General features: G+C 43.7%; 1 protein-coding gene across 1 annotated transcript in view; it reads right to left on the reverse strand.

Moving 5' to 3' along the window:
* Positions 1-1,916: 1,916 nt before the first annotated feature.
* The window catches only part of FAS (Fas cell surface death receptor), a gene marked incomplete at its 3' end in the record, with an annotated part of 31,320 nt that continues 17,077 nt past the window's right edge, over positions 1,917-16,159 (reverse strand). The window contains exons 4-9 of the mRNA XM_081954083.1: positions 14,823-14,934; positions 8,637-8,704; positions 5,343-5,417; positions 3,440-3,507; positions 2,116-2,140; positions 1,917-1,924 (exon numbers count right to left, since the gene is read on the reverse strand). Of these exons, the coding sequence (XP_081810209.1) occupies positions 1,917-1,924; positions 2,116-2,140; positions 3,440-3,507; positions 5,343-5,417; positions 8,637-8,704; positions 14,823-14,934 (356 nt within the window). The remainder of the gene's footprint in view (positions 1,925-2,115; positions 2,141-3,439; positions 3,508-5,342; positions 5,418-8,636; positions 8,705-14,822; positions 14,935-16,159) is intronic.

Here is a 16,159-nt window from a genome sequence, read left to right on the forward strand (position 1 = left end):
CATGTATTTCGTGCCAACGTTCCAGTAATTTTATTTTTTGTTCAGAAGAATCGTTTGGATTATCATGCACGATCCCATCAATCTGAGGCGTACAAATACCCAAATTCCGAACAAGACTTCTAACTTGGTTCACTTCCATATCACGTACAATTTTAGGAATGAAAGGCTTCAGGTTAATATCTGCAAAGGAAAATAAGGAAAAAATGCATGCAATTATAATAATCAATTATTGTCTTCAATTGTTTGTATTCAATCAATTTTAAGGGTGACCCATAGACATCAAAATGATAACAACGTGAAAAGACATCACCCTAACAACCAAGTTACATGTGGCTGAATTCTCAAAAGTTTAGTAAATTTAAGCAAATGAGCTTCCTAATCATAGAATGCAGCATAGCCAATATATTCTGTGAGATAGGGTGAACAGGTGACAGAGGGCTCAGGCTTCTGTCACAACAAACAGCTCTTTATTCGGTAACTATGTACAGATCTAGCGCTGGCCTGTCTGACAGCTAGCCCTTTTATAGGGAGCTGTCAGACGGCTCAGCCAATCGGCTTTGAGCATTTTCCCGCCGTAATGGAGGACCTTGGTGGAGCCTATTGCCCCAGTCTCAGTTATGTAACATATTCACTTACAGTTTAGATTCTGAGGGGTTCTAAATGTCTACAAATGTTGCAAATAAGCAGACATATGAAAAGGAGAAGTTAGAAACGTATTCAGGATTTTTTTTTAAAAAAAAATCTTATTTTCTCTTTTGCTACTTGTGGTATTTTAATTTTTGTTAAATTTGCTCCAGTCTGTTTTTCTTTTTATTAACACGTAGTACACACACACACACACACACACACACACATACACACCAGTCATGAGTTCCAGATCCCGTTGCAACCGGTATGCTGCAATGGGGCCATCCGTGACGCTCCAGCTGTTTGGCGTAAATGGCCCGGTTGGGTCAAATACAGGTAAGAAGAGCGGGCAGGCAGGTGGATCCTGAAATGGTACCTGGTGCTCCCAGTAGGCACCAGTACTCCTGTCCCGGGGCATACCAGCTGTAACCCACCACACACACACACACACACACACACACACACACAAAAACACACACACAGAGAGAGAAACACACACACAGAATGTACACAGAGTATAAATACAATTGAGATTATGATATTAATTATGACTTTTAATAATTTACGTATAAAACTTTTACACATAACAAACACTTTTGGGGCAGGGGAGAAGGAATGTATTGCTAAGGCCATGATTTTCGCAGATGTAACATAATGGCTGTTGAAACTATGCCATGAGAAAAGAATAACAGTAACAACAACAAAGCTAATGCTGGAGAAAATGGTTGATAAAGCTACGAAACCAAAGCTTAAATATTTTGCAAAAATCTAAGGCAAAGGCGATTAGAGAAAATCCAAAAGGAGTTTTAAAAATGCCCCCCCCCCAAAAAAAAGACATTAACTAGATATTGTCACTGATGGCCAAAGCATGAGCTTACAAGAATTCACAGCAGTTCCTGGCAGAAATATCCTTGAAATAATATTTTTCAGCTAATGAGGAATCTGAAACAACTAGGTAACAGAATATTTATAGCAAAGGCCTAGATAACAGTATTCCTATATGTTTAATAAATAGAATTGTGCAAGGCTACAAGCATAAAGTAAGTTACATTGGAAAGGAGTTTCTGTGAAGGTTTCTTTCTAGATCTGTTTTGGAAATTCCCAGTCACTTCTCTAAGACTTCTTCCTTGAGATCATTCAAATTAGAAGATCATTATAAGCCATTTATGAATTGGACTTAGAAAGAAACTGGAAACCAATTCAATACAGTAATTTGCCTCTATCAGGGCTAGGATAGCATACTTGGATTGTAAAAATCAAGAGACTCATGAAATGCCAGCAAAGCTTGTCTAGATCTCTAGACAAGGCAAAGGGGATAAACAACCTCATTACCACATTCTGGATTAATGAAAGACCATCCATTACAGAACAAATCTTAGTGGTAGAATGACGTAACTGAGCCATTACTATAGTCCAATACAGCCCAAGTATAAAAGCAAGCACATGCAAGCATATAGTGCAATGATTCGTTTTTAATTTTTTACGTACCTGGACACTCGATTATCATCTGCTCCTAAAAGGAAACAATTAAAAACAAATGAGCCATATCCACACCACCAAGCTTTGCTTACTTTTTTAATGTTTAATTTTTTATTAAAACTTTTGAACCGGAAAATTAAAGTTAACACAAAGTAATAGAAAGTCAGGAAGAAGAAAGAAGAAATCAAAGAAAAGGAAAAAAAGTTAAAGAAAAACAGAAAGAAGTACAAAGAAGTGACTTCCAATATTCATAGTGCAAATTCTGTAAAGTAAATGTCACTTTTTAAATTAGTACTAGGCAAAATATACCATTTTGTTCCCAAAAAGTGAAGTTTCATATCATATCTAAAGAACTCTTCAGCAAAAGCAGCATACTCTATATGGATTGAAATTGATCTTTGATCCTTGTAATAAAGAAGATGGGTCCTGATGTAATCAAACATTATCAGATAAGTAGTGGCTCTGAATTGAGAGGAAATTAAAAACATTTAACAATTATACTTCATTCCCATCCATTTTATTAGTTTTCTACACATGTGTTTATTGGCCTGAAGCCATGATGTTCAACCAATGACTTCTTCCCTTTTTAATCAAATTAATTTGCAATTTGTGGTGAGGAAAGTAAATAAACAATAAGAATCTCCACAGACTGGAACAGTTTATTGAAACAAGTACTGGTTTATATTCAGGAATGATTTTAAGAACTCTCCCAACAGAGACAAAATGTCAGAGATGAATGTCTCTATTTTGTTTTCTGGCATTCTATTTTATGCATGCATACACCTCTTATGCATAAGCGAATGAGGTTACTAATGCATAAGTAAATGAGAAACAAAATACAAAACAATAACTATGGCAAGTTACATCATTGAATAAAACGAGTGGCAAAGTAAAAAAAAACAAATTCAGTGCCCAAATAAATGAATAAATAAATACAAGAATAGTAGGTACAGCACGTAGTTCTAAATTTTCTCAATGTCTGACAGAACCCATTCTTTTCTTGACAAAGAAAAGGGTATTACAGTTTCGGGGTGTCTATGGGGGCCCATGTTATTTTTATAGTATGGTCATGGCCATAATTTTGACTTTTTGACCCTCCAGTAGATGTCCCTGCACAGATGGACATCTCTACCAAGTGGGTCTCACACCTCACTTCAAGGATTAGAAAGAACATCTGAGCAATGTAAAGACAAAAACCACAAAGAAGCATTAGTAGTGGAAAAACACCACTACTACTATTAGGAGCTAGACGGAGCCTTGTTAGTTCAATGTCTTAGGTTACTCTCCATCATCTTTCTTAGTTCACTGGATTACTTCAAAAAAGGAGACTCACATGTGATTCATAGTTATAGCCCTCTTGATTTGGAATGTTTGGCCTCATTTGAATTCTGTACCTTCGACCTACAAAGGAACACAAAGAATTATTTGCTAGACAGTCTTCAAATAACCAGAAATAGCGTATTAGGAATGTGCTTATAATAAATGTGAAATGTAGTAATTGCATGTAAAATTTCTGGAATTTGTGGTGACTGGAGTTCTTAAACTCTCTTTTAATTTACTTCAATTTGCCATCCTAAAATGGCAGGATGCTGAAACATAGAAGTGAGATGGTATATATGGCACTGGGATTGCAAGTTACCAGTGCCTGACAAGGAGCTTGTGGTTGACTTCCATTTTTTAGGGATGTTTGTCTGTGTCTAATTCCGTCTTTTAATTAATGCGTAATCTACAAAAATCTGGTTGGTGTGTCTTGTCACACTAAAGATATACAAACATGAGAGCTGGTAGAATAGGAGCAACAAGTATCTGGCCCAACCTTTGCCTTCAAGCAAATATTGAGGGTGTCAACTGCCACAGTACGTTTGCTAATGTACTTTGATACCAGGCAGTGACAGTATGCCATGAACTCTGGTGAGAGTGGATGGGAATGGGAATGCTTGGGGGAAAGAGAAAGTAACTGCTGTTGTTCTGACCTAGGCTTCCTGATACAGTAAAAAACACATACTTAGTCCTAAAAACCCTCTTTTTATTTCAAAGGCTGTGAATTATGTTCATTCACAGTCCATAATGAGTCCCAAATAGTTGAAAAGAATTCTACAGTAGGCTGCCAAATTCTTTTGGGATAAGGCAGATAAGCACCCACCTTTATCTTCCTTGAAACACTGCCAAAGACTTAATTGGCAATTAACTTGGCAAGGCCACACAGAGCAAAGAATCAAAACAGAGCTTCAGAAGGTAAACTGACCAGCATGAACCAAGGTGCTTCCTGCAAAGGCTCACGTGCCTTTGCTCCTCCTTTATGTCCTATGGGAGTGGCCAATCACCTCTAAACCTTACTCCTGAGTCGTCCCTTCTGTCTTAACTGTTCTTGCCTTCTGGCAGCTCTGCACATGCGCACACTGGGAACAGAGGGAGCCTGTTCCTCTGCCTCACTGCTGTCCGACTCTAGAGGCTCTGGAGACAGAACATAACTCCCAGATAGCCCTGGGCCCCTCTCTGCCTCCGACGCAGAGCCCTCGTCCAAACCTTCCCCAGACTCCAGGACTGGCCGATGTTCCTCCCCAACCTCCTCGCTGTCCAACTCTTCTGCCAGTCTGCAGGCTGTGGGCAGACCACAACAGCTGAATCACCCTGTGAGACTGCCTCAAAGTCACCTGGTTGGGAGAAGAAGGCAGCTGCATACCAACTTACGCTTGAAATGACCATTCTGAAAACATCTTGCTTGAACCTGAATGGTCATGAGGGGATCAGTGAAGTGAGGCAATTAAGGGAGGGGAATCTTGAACTTAGGGATTTTGACATGCGATTCTCAGTTCTGGCATTACTGCAATACACTTAATAAAATTATACCTTTCTCAACAAATGGAGCCAAGGATCATTACTATTTAGAGGATAAAGTACGGGCAGGTTTGACAGATGGTTCAAATACTGCCAGGATAAACCTTCCCATTTTGGATGCATTTCATTAGGGACCAGAATTATAAATCAGTTAGGTTAGGATAAAGTGAGTAGACAATATTTCTTGGATTCCTTTCAATTTGCTGTCCAAGATGAGAATTTTTCTCTATCTCAAAGAAGAACCTTGACTTCCAAAATTGTTGAAAGAGGACACAATTGGGTTTTAAATGTAGGATGAAAACTTTGGGAGATAGTTGTTCCTCTGCATACTTGCTGACTTTAAAAAGTAATAGTAAAGTTTATAATGCGTTTTTTAAAGGAAAGTGATATCAACTTACGATAGTACCAATATAAAATCGATCCCACAATCAATGCTACAAAAGGCAGAATTAACCAAAGCCACCGCAAATCACCTGTGAAGAAGAATATTTAATAACATCACATTTTCCAATCCATATGGGTCAATTCGCAGATTTTTGAATCAGTTCTGTTAAACAAAGCAACAAATGCAGGGCTAAAAATGGAAACAGAAACCACACTTTGGTAGAATTTTAAACATTCCTTTGAATTAAATCGAATCAAACAGAATACCGGTAGTCCTTGGTTTACGGCCAGAATTTGGAGCCAGAATTTCTGTTGCTAAGCAAAGTGGTTGTTAAGTAAGTAGTGCCCAGTTTTATGTTTTGCTACCATTAAGCAAAACACTGAAGTTGTTAAGTGAATCATGAAGTCGTTAAGCAAATCCTGCTTCACCCATTGACTTTGCTTGTTGGAAGCCATCTGGGAGAGTCACAAACAGCAATCATGTGAACCCGAGAGGCTACAACCACAGTAAATGCCAAGTACCCAAATTTTGATCATGTGACTGTGGGCATATTAAATAGCAATAGCACTTAGACTTGTATACCGCTTCACAGTGCTTTACAGCCCTCTCTAAGTGGTTTAAGGAGTCAGCCTATTGCCCCCAGCAATCTGAGTCCTCATTTTACCCACCTCGGAAGGATGGAAGGCTGAGTCAACCTTGAGCCTGGTGAGATTTGATCTACCAAACTACTGGCAGGTGGTGATCAGCAGAAGTAGCCTGCAGTACTGCACTCTAACCAGTGCGCCACCTCAGCTCATATGATTGTTGTAAGTGCGAGGACTGGTCATAAGTCACTTTTTTCAGTGCTGCTGTAAGTTTGAATAGTCGCTAAGTCAAGGTTGTAACTCAAGGAATACTTGTATAATTGATTACCCATTTTATACTACAGGTTTGAAACCATTAGCTTTTGCTAATCTCATGTTGATGTCCATTTATGCCCTGAACAGACACACAGTAGTAATAGTATATGCTCTATAGATAAGATCTCTTTTGAGCTGAATTAATTTTTGATGCTTTTATGGACACATCCTAGACATTTATAATGTTGCTCAAACACTGTAGACATACTCAAACTCTTTGGAAGAGGAACCAAGTTTGATAGTGACTCTTCCAAACATTGGCCAAGTATCTGCAAAATTCAGATACTTGGTGAAATCCAAATGAGTGGATGAAACTCATGAAAAGCGTCATTTAATTCTTAAGATAGATTTAAAATTGTTTCAAAAATGAGTGCTAGGTCAAAGCTGTTTGCTTCCATTCGATTCACCCTGGCTGAATATTGAGCCAATTAATAAGGGGGCAGATTTCTGCAATTGTCAGAAGATGAATCAAAGGCAGGTGAGATGGGGGGTTGAAGCTCAATAAATATTTATTTATGCAAAGTGTTATTCAATGCTTGCTGATATTCAAGAGTGGCTTTGATGCCTTCTGGGAAAGATTGATAAAGGACCCAGGCTTCTGTCCAAAGAGAAGAGGCGGCACAGCCATTGATTAAGGTACTAATATCACTCTATAAAGCCCAATAAGACCATACCTAGAGTACTGCATCCAGTTTTGGTAACCACACTATTAAAATGATGTTGGGACTGTAGAAAAAGTGCAGAGAAGAGCAACCAAGATGATTAGGGGACAGGAGGCTAAAACATATGTTGAACGGTTACAAAAGGAACTGGGCATAGCTAGTCTAATGAAGAGAAGGACCAGGGAGACATGATAGCAGTGTTCCAATATTTGAGGGGCTGCCATAGAGAGGAGGGGATCAAGCTATTTTCCAAAGCATCTGAAGGCCAGACAAGGAATAATGGATGGAAACTGAACAAGGAGAGATTCAATCTGGTAATAAGGAGAAATTTTCTGACAGTGAGAACAATCAGCCAAAGGAACAGAAGTTGCATTCAGACGTTGTGGAAGCTTCATCACTGGAAGTTTTCAGGAAAACAGACTGGACTGCCATCTGTCAGAAATGGTGTAGGGTCTCCTGCTTGAGTGGGGGGGGGGGGTTGGACTAGATCACCTACAAGGTCCCTTCCAACTCTGTTAATGTGCTAAACTGATTAATTCTGCCTTCTCCTCAATGCCTCTAAGGTCATTCCAGGGGTCTTGAGTGAGAAGTCATGTTGGAAGGCACCCCTATCTTCAGAGCTGGCAGAGGTCTATCCAGCACCAGATTTAATCCAGCACAAGATTAGATCCAACCATATTATTCCATATTACAGACAGACTGATGTTGGACTCCACTACTTTCCTGGTCCCCTTTGCTTGCCAAGGTGGTAGATGAAGCGAAAGGAAGTAACAACAGAGAAAGAGTTTTGGACAGACTGGCTATTAGAGCCTCAATGAGCTGAAAGATAGCCTTGCATACATTCAAATTCAGTTCTTCCCATGGGCTTCAACAGGGAGGGGTATCAAGCAAACTCAAGATAAAAGATACAATCATTAATCAAAGATGCCCCCCCCCCATACAGATCACAAAAAGAGGTGGGGCTTCCATCGTGAAGTTGTGCTGGCACCTTGATTTTTTTTGACACCTCCTTTGTTACCCCTTGTATCCCTTCCTTTCTGGAGCATTAATCTGTTCTGACCTAGGCTTCCTGACACAGTAAAAGCAGATGCTTAGTCCCAATAATCCTCCTTTTATTTCAAAGGCTGTGAATTATGTTCGTTCACAGCCCGTAATGAGTTACAAATAGTTTGTAAAGAGTCCGACAGAAGTCTGCCAAAGTCCTTCGGAATAAGGCTGATAAGCACCCACCTTTATCTTCCTTGAAACACTGCCAAAGACTTAATTGACAATTAGCTTGGCAAGGCCACATGAAGCAAAGAGTCAAAACAGAGCTTTAGAAGGTAAATTGACCAGCATCAACCAAGTTGCTTCCTGCAAAGGCTCACATGCCTTTGCTCCTCTTTTATGTCCTATGGGGGGGGGGCAATCACCTCCAAGCCTTAATCCCAAGTCGTCCCTTCTGTTTTAACTGTTCTTGCTTTCTGGCAGTTCTGTGCATGCACGCACTGGGAACAGGGGGAGCCTGTTCCTCTACCTTGCTGCTGTCTGACTCTGGAGGCTCCGAAGGCAGCACATAACTCCCAGATGGCCCTGGCCCCCTCTCTGTCTCTGACGCAGAGCCCTCGTCCGAGCCTTCCCCAGACTCCAGGACTGGCCCATGTTCCTCCCCAACCTCCTCACTGTCCAAATAGGCTGCCAGCTCTGCAGGCCACTGGCAGGCCACAACATGATCAAACATAGTTCATTAATCAAATAAATAGTTACCTTGTTTTTCCCCACAAACCGTGTTTTGTGTTCGGGTGCACTCTTTTGCAATGATGCCATTTTTACACCTGCAGGTAAAAAAGTGGATAATAATGAGGGGGTCCAATCAGAGAAATCTTTTCATCTGATCAAGTTCTTCCTTCTTGAATTTTGGTGTATTCTACCGTCCCTTTCGCCTTGATGGATCAAATTGGTGAAAGGTGCATTGAATTGCTTGCTGACAAGGAAGGTTCCCATGATCTCCCACAATGTGCGGAGAGATATGTCAGAAGAAAAGAAAGTGAAAACTGTATACTGTGCTCATTTTTGCCTTCCCAGCTTTAAAAACAATGTTCTAGGCATTCAGCATCAATCTTAGGATTTGGCTTACCCTGTCAATTACTAATATGAGTCAAGAGATTTGGTGGTGTATGAATTCAATAAACAGATAAGTAGCATCTATTTATAAAAGTTATATCCGAGTCTTTGCCATACAAAATGTTACATTTAAAAGGACAAGAAGGATGTTGCAACACTCAGAGAAAAGGCATGTGATAACCAACTATCACCCCATATGTCAACCCATGACTCAGGCAATTAAAGACACTGAGCTTGTCAGCTGGAAGGCTGACAGTCTGGGTTTGAGACCCAAGTGCTGCACAATGAGGTGAGCTGCCATTACTTGCCCCGGCTCCTGCCCACCTAGCAATTAGAAAGCATGCAAGTGCAAGTAGATAAATAGGTATCACTTTGGTAGGAAAGGAACAGCATTCCATGGCCCCCAGCGTATAATCATGCTGGTCACATGATCATTGAAATTCTTTAGACAATGCTGGATCCCTTGGCTAAGAAATGGAGATGAGCACCGCCCTGGGTCAGACATGACTGGACAGGGGCAATTTTTACCTTTATGTCACGTTTGCCGCCAGGAATTCAACACGCGGAACCAGAAGGCGGGAGAGTCAATCAACCAATATGTTGCAGCCCTGCGTAAAGCAGCAACTCACTGCGAGTTCAGGGATCTGGACGAGCATATCCTGGCACAATTTGTCTGTGGGTTAAGAGACATTTCCCTACAAAAGAAGCTGTTGGCAAACCCAAATTTAACCCTACAGATAGCACTAAACGAAGCAAGGGCATCAGAGTCAGCAGAGAAATCATCGGTAACCATACAACGCGGTTCCAGCGGAAGCCAGCCAGCACCCAGGCAAACCAGAGTTCACTACGAGGACACAAACCCCGACTACGAGGATCCCGAGTTCGAGGACAGTCACCTGATGAGGAGCAGTCACATGAGGCCAGGGGGGAGACCCGGATCCCGCTTGCCGCCCTGCGCAAGCTGCGGAGGGAATCACCCCCGGTCTACCTGTCGGTTCAGGAACGTTGTTTGTTCAATCTGCAACAAACTTGGGCACATCGCACGAGTGTGCCGGAGCGGAGTCCCTGCCTCATGGCAGCCACCTACGTACCGCCAACAGAAGCCCAACCCAGGGGCTTGGCGAAATCAAAAAGGGCGCCCAGAGAGAAATCCACAAGTGTTTACCCAGAGAGAAAATCCCCAAAGAGCTGAGCGAGCGTATTCCCAGAAAGATTACACACAAGGAGCTGAGCGAGCGTATTCCCAGAGAGATTACACACAAAGAGCTGAGAGAGCGTTCTATCAAGACGCTCAACGAGAGTATTTTCAGGATACAGATGCTGAGATAGAGTTGACCCAGAGAGAGGAATTGCGAACGTATCTCACCACAATAAGTCAGGTCCGCACCAAGCGGCCTAAAAAGCTGAAAGTCACAGTCCTCTTGGAGGGCTCACCTTGCGAGCTAGAAGTTGACACAGGATCGTCCCTGACGATCATTTCATGGGCATCCATGAAACAGGCTATCCCTAGCCTCAAAAAGAGCCAACTACGCGCCCCAGACATCCTGCTACGAGACTACCAGGGAAACCGAGTCCCCATCGTGGGCCAAGGCACGTTCCAGATCCGTTTCAAGGACATCGTAGCCCAGCTGCCCGTGACCATCGCCAGCGCACCGTTACAGAACCTTCTAGGACTGGATTGGTTTGAATCATTGGGGCTAGAAGTCACCGGAATCAACGCCGTGGAGAACAGCAGTGCCGAGCAGATTTTTAAGGAGTTCGAGGATGTGTTCAGCCCCGGTCTTGGTAAGTATGTGTGTAAACCAATCTCATTCAATTTAGACCCCAAAGTGGCGCCGATCCGACTTAAGCCGAGACGAGTGCCTTTTGCACTCCGCCCAAAAATAGATAAGGAAATAGATAAGTTAGTGGAGCAGGGAATCCTTGAGCCGGTGGATCACGCGCGCTGGGAAACTCCCATCGTGACACCAGTCAAGCCAGACGGATCAGTCCGCATCTGCGCGGTCTATAAATGCACAATTAATGTCGCGCTACAACAGAGCGCATATCCTGTGCCAGTAGTACAACACCTATTGCATTCGTTGGGGCCAGGAAAGATATTTGCTAAGTTAGACATGGCACAAGCTTACCAGCAGTTGCCAGTGGATAGCGCCACAGCTGAGGCCCAAACTATAGTGACGCATAGAGGAGCATTCAAATGCAACCGGCTACAATTCGGTGTGAGTATTGCTCCTGGTCTGTTCCAGAGCGTCAAGGAACGGCTGTTGCAAGGGATACCGGGAGTCGTCCCCTATTTCGACGACATCTTGGTATCCGCTGAAAACGAGGAGCAATTGTTAAAAAGAGTCAGAACTGTTTTGACCCGAATCAGAGAGAAGGGCCTCCGCCTTAAAAAAGAAAAATGCCAAATTAACGTGCCTAGCGTAGAATTCCTAGGATATAGAATCGATGGTCAGGGAATACACCCCACTTCAAAGAAAATTAAGGCGATCCAGGACGCCCCCACACCACGAAATCAGACCGAGTTGCAGGCCTTCCTCGGACTACTTAACTTCTACAGCGTTTTTCTGAGACAGAAGGCGACCGTTGCTGAGCCATTGCATCGACTACTCCAGAGGAACGCACCATGGAAATGGGGACGATCCGAAGCAGCAGCTTTTGCCGCAGTAAAGCGCCTGCTCACCACTGACTCGCTGTTAGTCCAATACAGCCAGACACTGCCGCTGGTATTGACCTGCGACGCATCACCTTTTGGAGTTGGCGCAGTCCTTAGCCACAGGATGCCAAACGGAAACGAAGCACCCATCACTTTCTACTCTAGGACTCTTTCATCGGCCGAGAGGAACTACAGCCAGATGGACAGGGAAGCGTTAGCTGCTGTAGCTGGAGTAAAATGTTTCCATGAATACCTCTACGGCCGCGATTTTGAACTAATCACAGATCACAAACCGCTGTTGGGACTCTTGGCGGGAAACAGCCCCACTCCCGTCTCCCTGTCTCCACGCATGACCAGGTGGACTGTTTTCCTGGCTGCGTACTCATACAAGTTAATTCATCGACTGGGCTCCACTTTAGGACACGCAGACGCACTCAGCCGTTGCCCATTACCGGACCTTTTGCCAGACCCCACTCCCGAAGTACTGGTGCTGCTCATTGACTGTTTGGACTCAGGACCGGTTTCTTCCTACGACGTTGCAAGGTTCTCCTCTAAAGATAATATAATAAAGCAAGTGCAAACTTGGGTTTGGAGGGGGTGGCCGAAGGGAAACGTGGGCCCGGAATTCAAAGTGTTTTGGTCAAAACGGGATGAACTCTCAGTGTTACAAGGTTGTTTATTGTGGGGGGATCGAGTTGTTATTCCTTATGCGTTACGTAGAAATGTGTTAGATGCATTACATGCGGGTCATCCGGGGATTGTTAGGATGAAGGCGTTAGCAAGAAGTTACGTTTGGTGGCCAAACATGGACAAAGAGATAGAGGAATGGGTGGCCACTTGCGATCCATGCCAGGAATCGAGACCAGCACCCCCGGAAGCGCCCGCCACAGAATGGGAGAAGCCTAAAGCACCCTGGTCGAGAATACACATCGACTTCGCAGGGCCAGTTCAAGGTCAGACCTTCCTCATAGTTGTGGACGCATACTCCAAATGGCTAGAAGTAGTCCTAATGACTTCAACCACGGCAGAGGCAGTCATTAAGGTTCTACGGCGACTTTTCGCCACTCATGGCCTGCCCGACCTCCTGGTCTCCGATAACGGGCCCCAGTTCACGGCCATGCAATTCGAAACATTTTTAGCTGGTCAGGGGATTCAGCATGCCCTCGTCGCGCCATTCCATCCGGCATCAAACGGACAGGCGGAAAGAATGGTGCGATCCGCAAAAGAGGCCCTCGCTAGGATGGGTCCAGGTGATTGGCAAACACGCATTGACCATTACCTATTAATCCAACACATTACCCCCAGCGCAACGACGGGTAGGAGCCCCGCTGAGCTACTCATGGGCCGCCGTTTACGGTCTCACCTGGACCGTCTTCACCCAAATTACTCTGCCACAGCACCCCCAGACTCCACAAGCAAAATTCGGAGTTTTAGCATAGGGGACTCTGTATACGCCCACAACTATGCAGGGGGGGCATTGTGGATGCCGGCAAAGGTCATTGGCATCACGGGTCCACCATCGTATCTGTTAGAACTAGAAGATGGGCGGAACTGGAAAAGGCACATCGATCAACTTCGGGGTCGCCTGGCGCATTCAGATCTACGAACTGAGAACGAGAGCTACCTGCCAATGCAAAGTCAGCCGCTCGAGAGCCCCATCACAGAGAACTACGACACCTGCGAGCCCAGAACAGAACAAGAGGTTGAGCGCGAAATGGAACAACCCCCAAGCAACGAAAGCAAGCAAATCCCCGAATGCCAAAACAACGAAAGCCTGCAAATGCCCGGAAACGAAACACAGAAAGAAACCGATCCTGCAACTACTTCTGACCACCCCGAACTGCGATGCTCCACCCGAGTAAGGCAAACACCAACGTATCTTAAGGACTATGTTACTAACCGCAACGTTCCATCTAGGAGGGGAGGGGTGTTAGATATTAACATATATCGTAGCAAGTCTCCTCTCTGGTCCGCTGCTACAGCGGGAAACAGGTATCATTCTGATTGGTCGAGGGGCGTACCCGACTCCTATAAAAGGGGAACCCTCCGACCACAGAGCAAGCTGGATCACTATTACTACTAATAAAGAGCTGTTAAGTCACTTCGTGTCCGCAGTCTGTTCTCTCGCTGCCCAGATCTAACAGTATACTCCTAGTGTTGGGTAGGCAATATATATCTATATACAATAACAAATGGTCGTTGCTGCTTTAAATGGGTGAATGTACTTACCAGCTGTAATTAACTTTACAATAAGAGGGAGTCAGGAGAGCTCACTCTCTCTCTCTCTGCTTGCCCTATGCTTGATAACTACTTACTCACTTGATGACTGGAACGTGAACTGCGACTGTAAGCAATTGTTTGTTCTTTGAATTGTGTTTGGACATATATCTACTATCACTGCTTGTGAAGCAATTATTAGTAGTAAAGCTACTTATTTTTACTAGCAGTGTCTGAAACTCTATTCATGTGTTTTTCTACTAGCAACGTTCTTTCTCTCTAGCTGTACATTCCGCTGCACTATTTTCTGTCTCCCAACGGAGATACCCCTAACAATTCCCAACTCTAGGGGGCAGTGCTCATTTCTGTTTCAAAGTCAAAGAGCCAGCACTGTCTGAAGACATCTCTGTGGTCATGTGGCCAGCATGACTGAAGGCGCACGGAGCACTGTTACCTTCCAACCAAAGGTGGTTCCTATTTTTCTACTTGCATTTCTACATGCTTTCGAACTGCTAGGTTGGCAGAAGCTGGGATAAGTAATGGCAGCTCTCTCCATTATGCGGCGGTAGGGATTCGAACCACTGAACTGCCGACCTTTCTGATCGACAAAGCTCAGTGTCTTAGCCACTGAGCCACCGTGTCCCTACTGAGTTTCCTTACTATTTTCTTTCTCCTTTTTCCCCTAGAAAAAGACGTCCCCCTCCCCATTTCCATTTCCTTGTCTGCTACTGGTACTACCAAGGAATCTCCTGCCCCTTCCTCTCAAATATTTTAAGGTTTTATAGGCCTCCCTCCTTCTGCCTGAGAAATGCAAGTCTTTCCTGGACTTCTTGTTTGCGATAAAGCAATATAAGATGTGAAGCTTTAGGTAGGTTGAATTTCTGGAGAAAAGAGATAAATGGTCACATCTGCACTGAAATACATAAGTATCTAGTTTTGTCATGCTTAGTACTTACTCATCACATTTCTCACAGTGGCGGCAAGGCTTAGTTGAATTGCAAAAGAAACCAATCCTACACCTACATTTTACATTCTGGGTGATGGTACAACTTGTTTCAGCTTCCATCCCTAAAATAAATGAAAACACTTTGTTATTCAAATATTTTTTTTTAAAAAATCTTATTTTTAAATGCCTGCCATAATTTGAAGACTAGGCACCCTCTCAAGGAAAATAATGCTGCTCTTCCAATACATGAGAGAATTTCAAATGAAAGACAAAAGCAGAGGGGGTATTCAGCAGGTTCTGACCAGTTCTGGAGAACCGGTAGCGGAAATTTTGTATAGTTCGGAGAACCGGTGAATACCACCTCTGACTGGCCCCGCCCCCATCTAGTCTCTGCCTCCCGAGTCCCAGCTGATTGGGGGGAATGGAGATTTTACAGTATCCTTCCCCTGCCATGCGCACCAAGCCACACCCACCAAGCCACACCCACAGAACGGCTAGTAAAACATTTTGAATCTCACCACTGGACAAAAAATTATTCTTTGCACTGTCACTGGCCATGTAAATTGCATCTTTCAGTAATAGATGTTTGACTGAACATTCAGAGAAACTTTAAAATCAGAAGCACGTCACCCATAAAGCCAATCTCTATTTGAAAACAGGTCTGTGGTTGGAAAAATTTCTCATGAAGAGGCTCTAACTCTGAACTTCCTGCATCAAACGAGGGCCTGAACAAAGTGGTTTTCAAATTTCCCTCCAATTCTAGAATTGTCAGGGTTTTTTTTTTTTTTAAAAAATGCTCAAGCCTGCACCAAACCTCAGTGACTCGAGACTTCTTTCTTTCCAGCTAGCATACACCAGGACGCAAACATGCTTACATGTTTTTAAGTTGTATTCAGAACAATACCACATTTCACTTCTTACTATGTTACAGAGCCCCTGATTATGACTGCGAACATGAGAACAAGCTTACCTGACTACTAAAGTGGGCAGCCTCCTGCCCACACCCTCTTATCTTTTTGGGAGACCTCTACTGCATTTTTCGGAGTATAAGACACACCTTCCCCCCCTAACTAAAAGAGCGTGGAAATGTTGGTGTGTCTTATACACTGAATAGAGCCATTTTTTGCCCCCCTAAAGCCCTGCCCTGCCCCCGCCTCCCATTTTTGCAAAAAATGGGCTATTCTTCACAAAACAGAGGCGTTTTTGCCTTCTCCCAGCCCCCAGAAGCACTCTGCAGGCTTTAGCAGGGCTGGGGGAAGGCAAAAATACTTCCATTTTTGCAAAAACTGCCCATTTTCCACCCATTTTTCACAAAAACGCTGGCGTTTTTGCTTCCCTCACCCCTGC

This window comes from Natrix helvetica, assembly GCF_964273705.1.
Source record: "Natrix helvetica genome assembly, chromosome: 5".
Lineage (NCBI taxonomy): Eukaryota > Metazoa > Chordata > Lepidosauria > Squamata > Natricidae > Natrix > Natrix helvetica.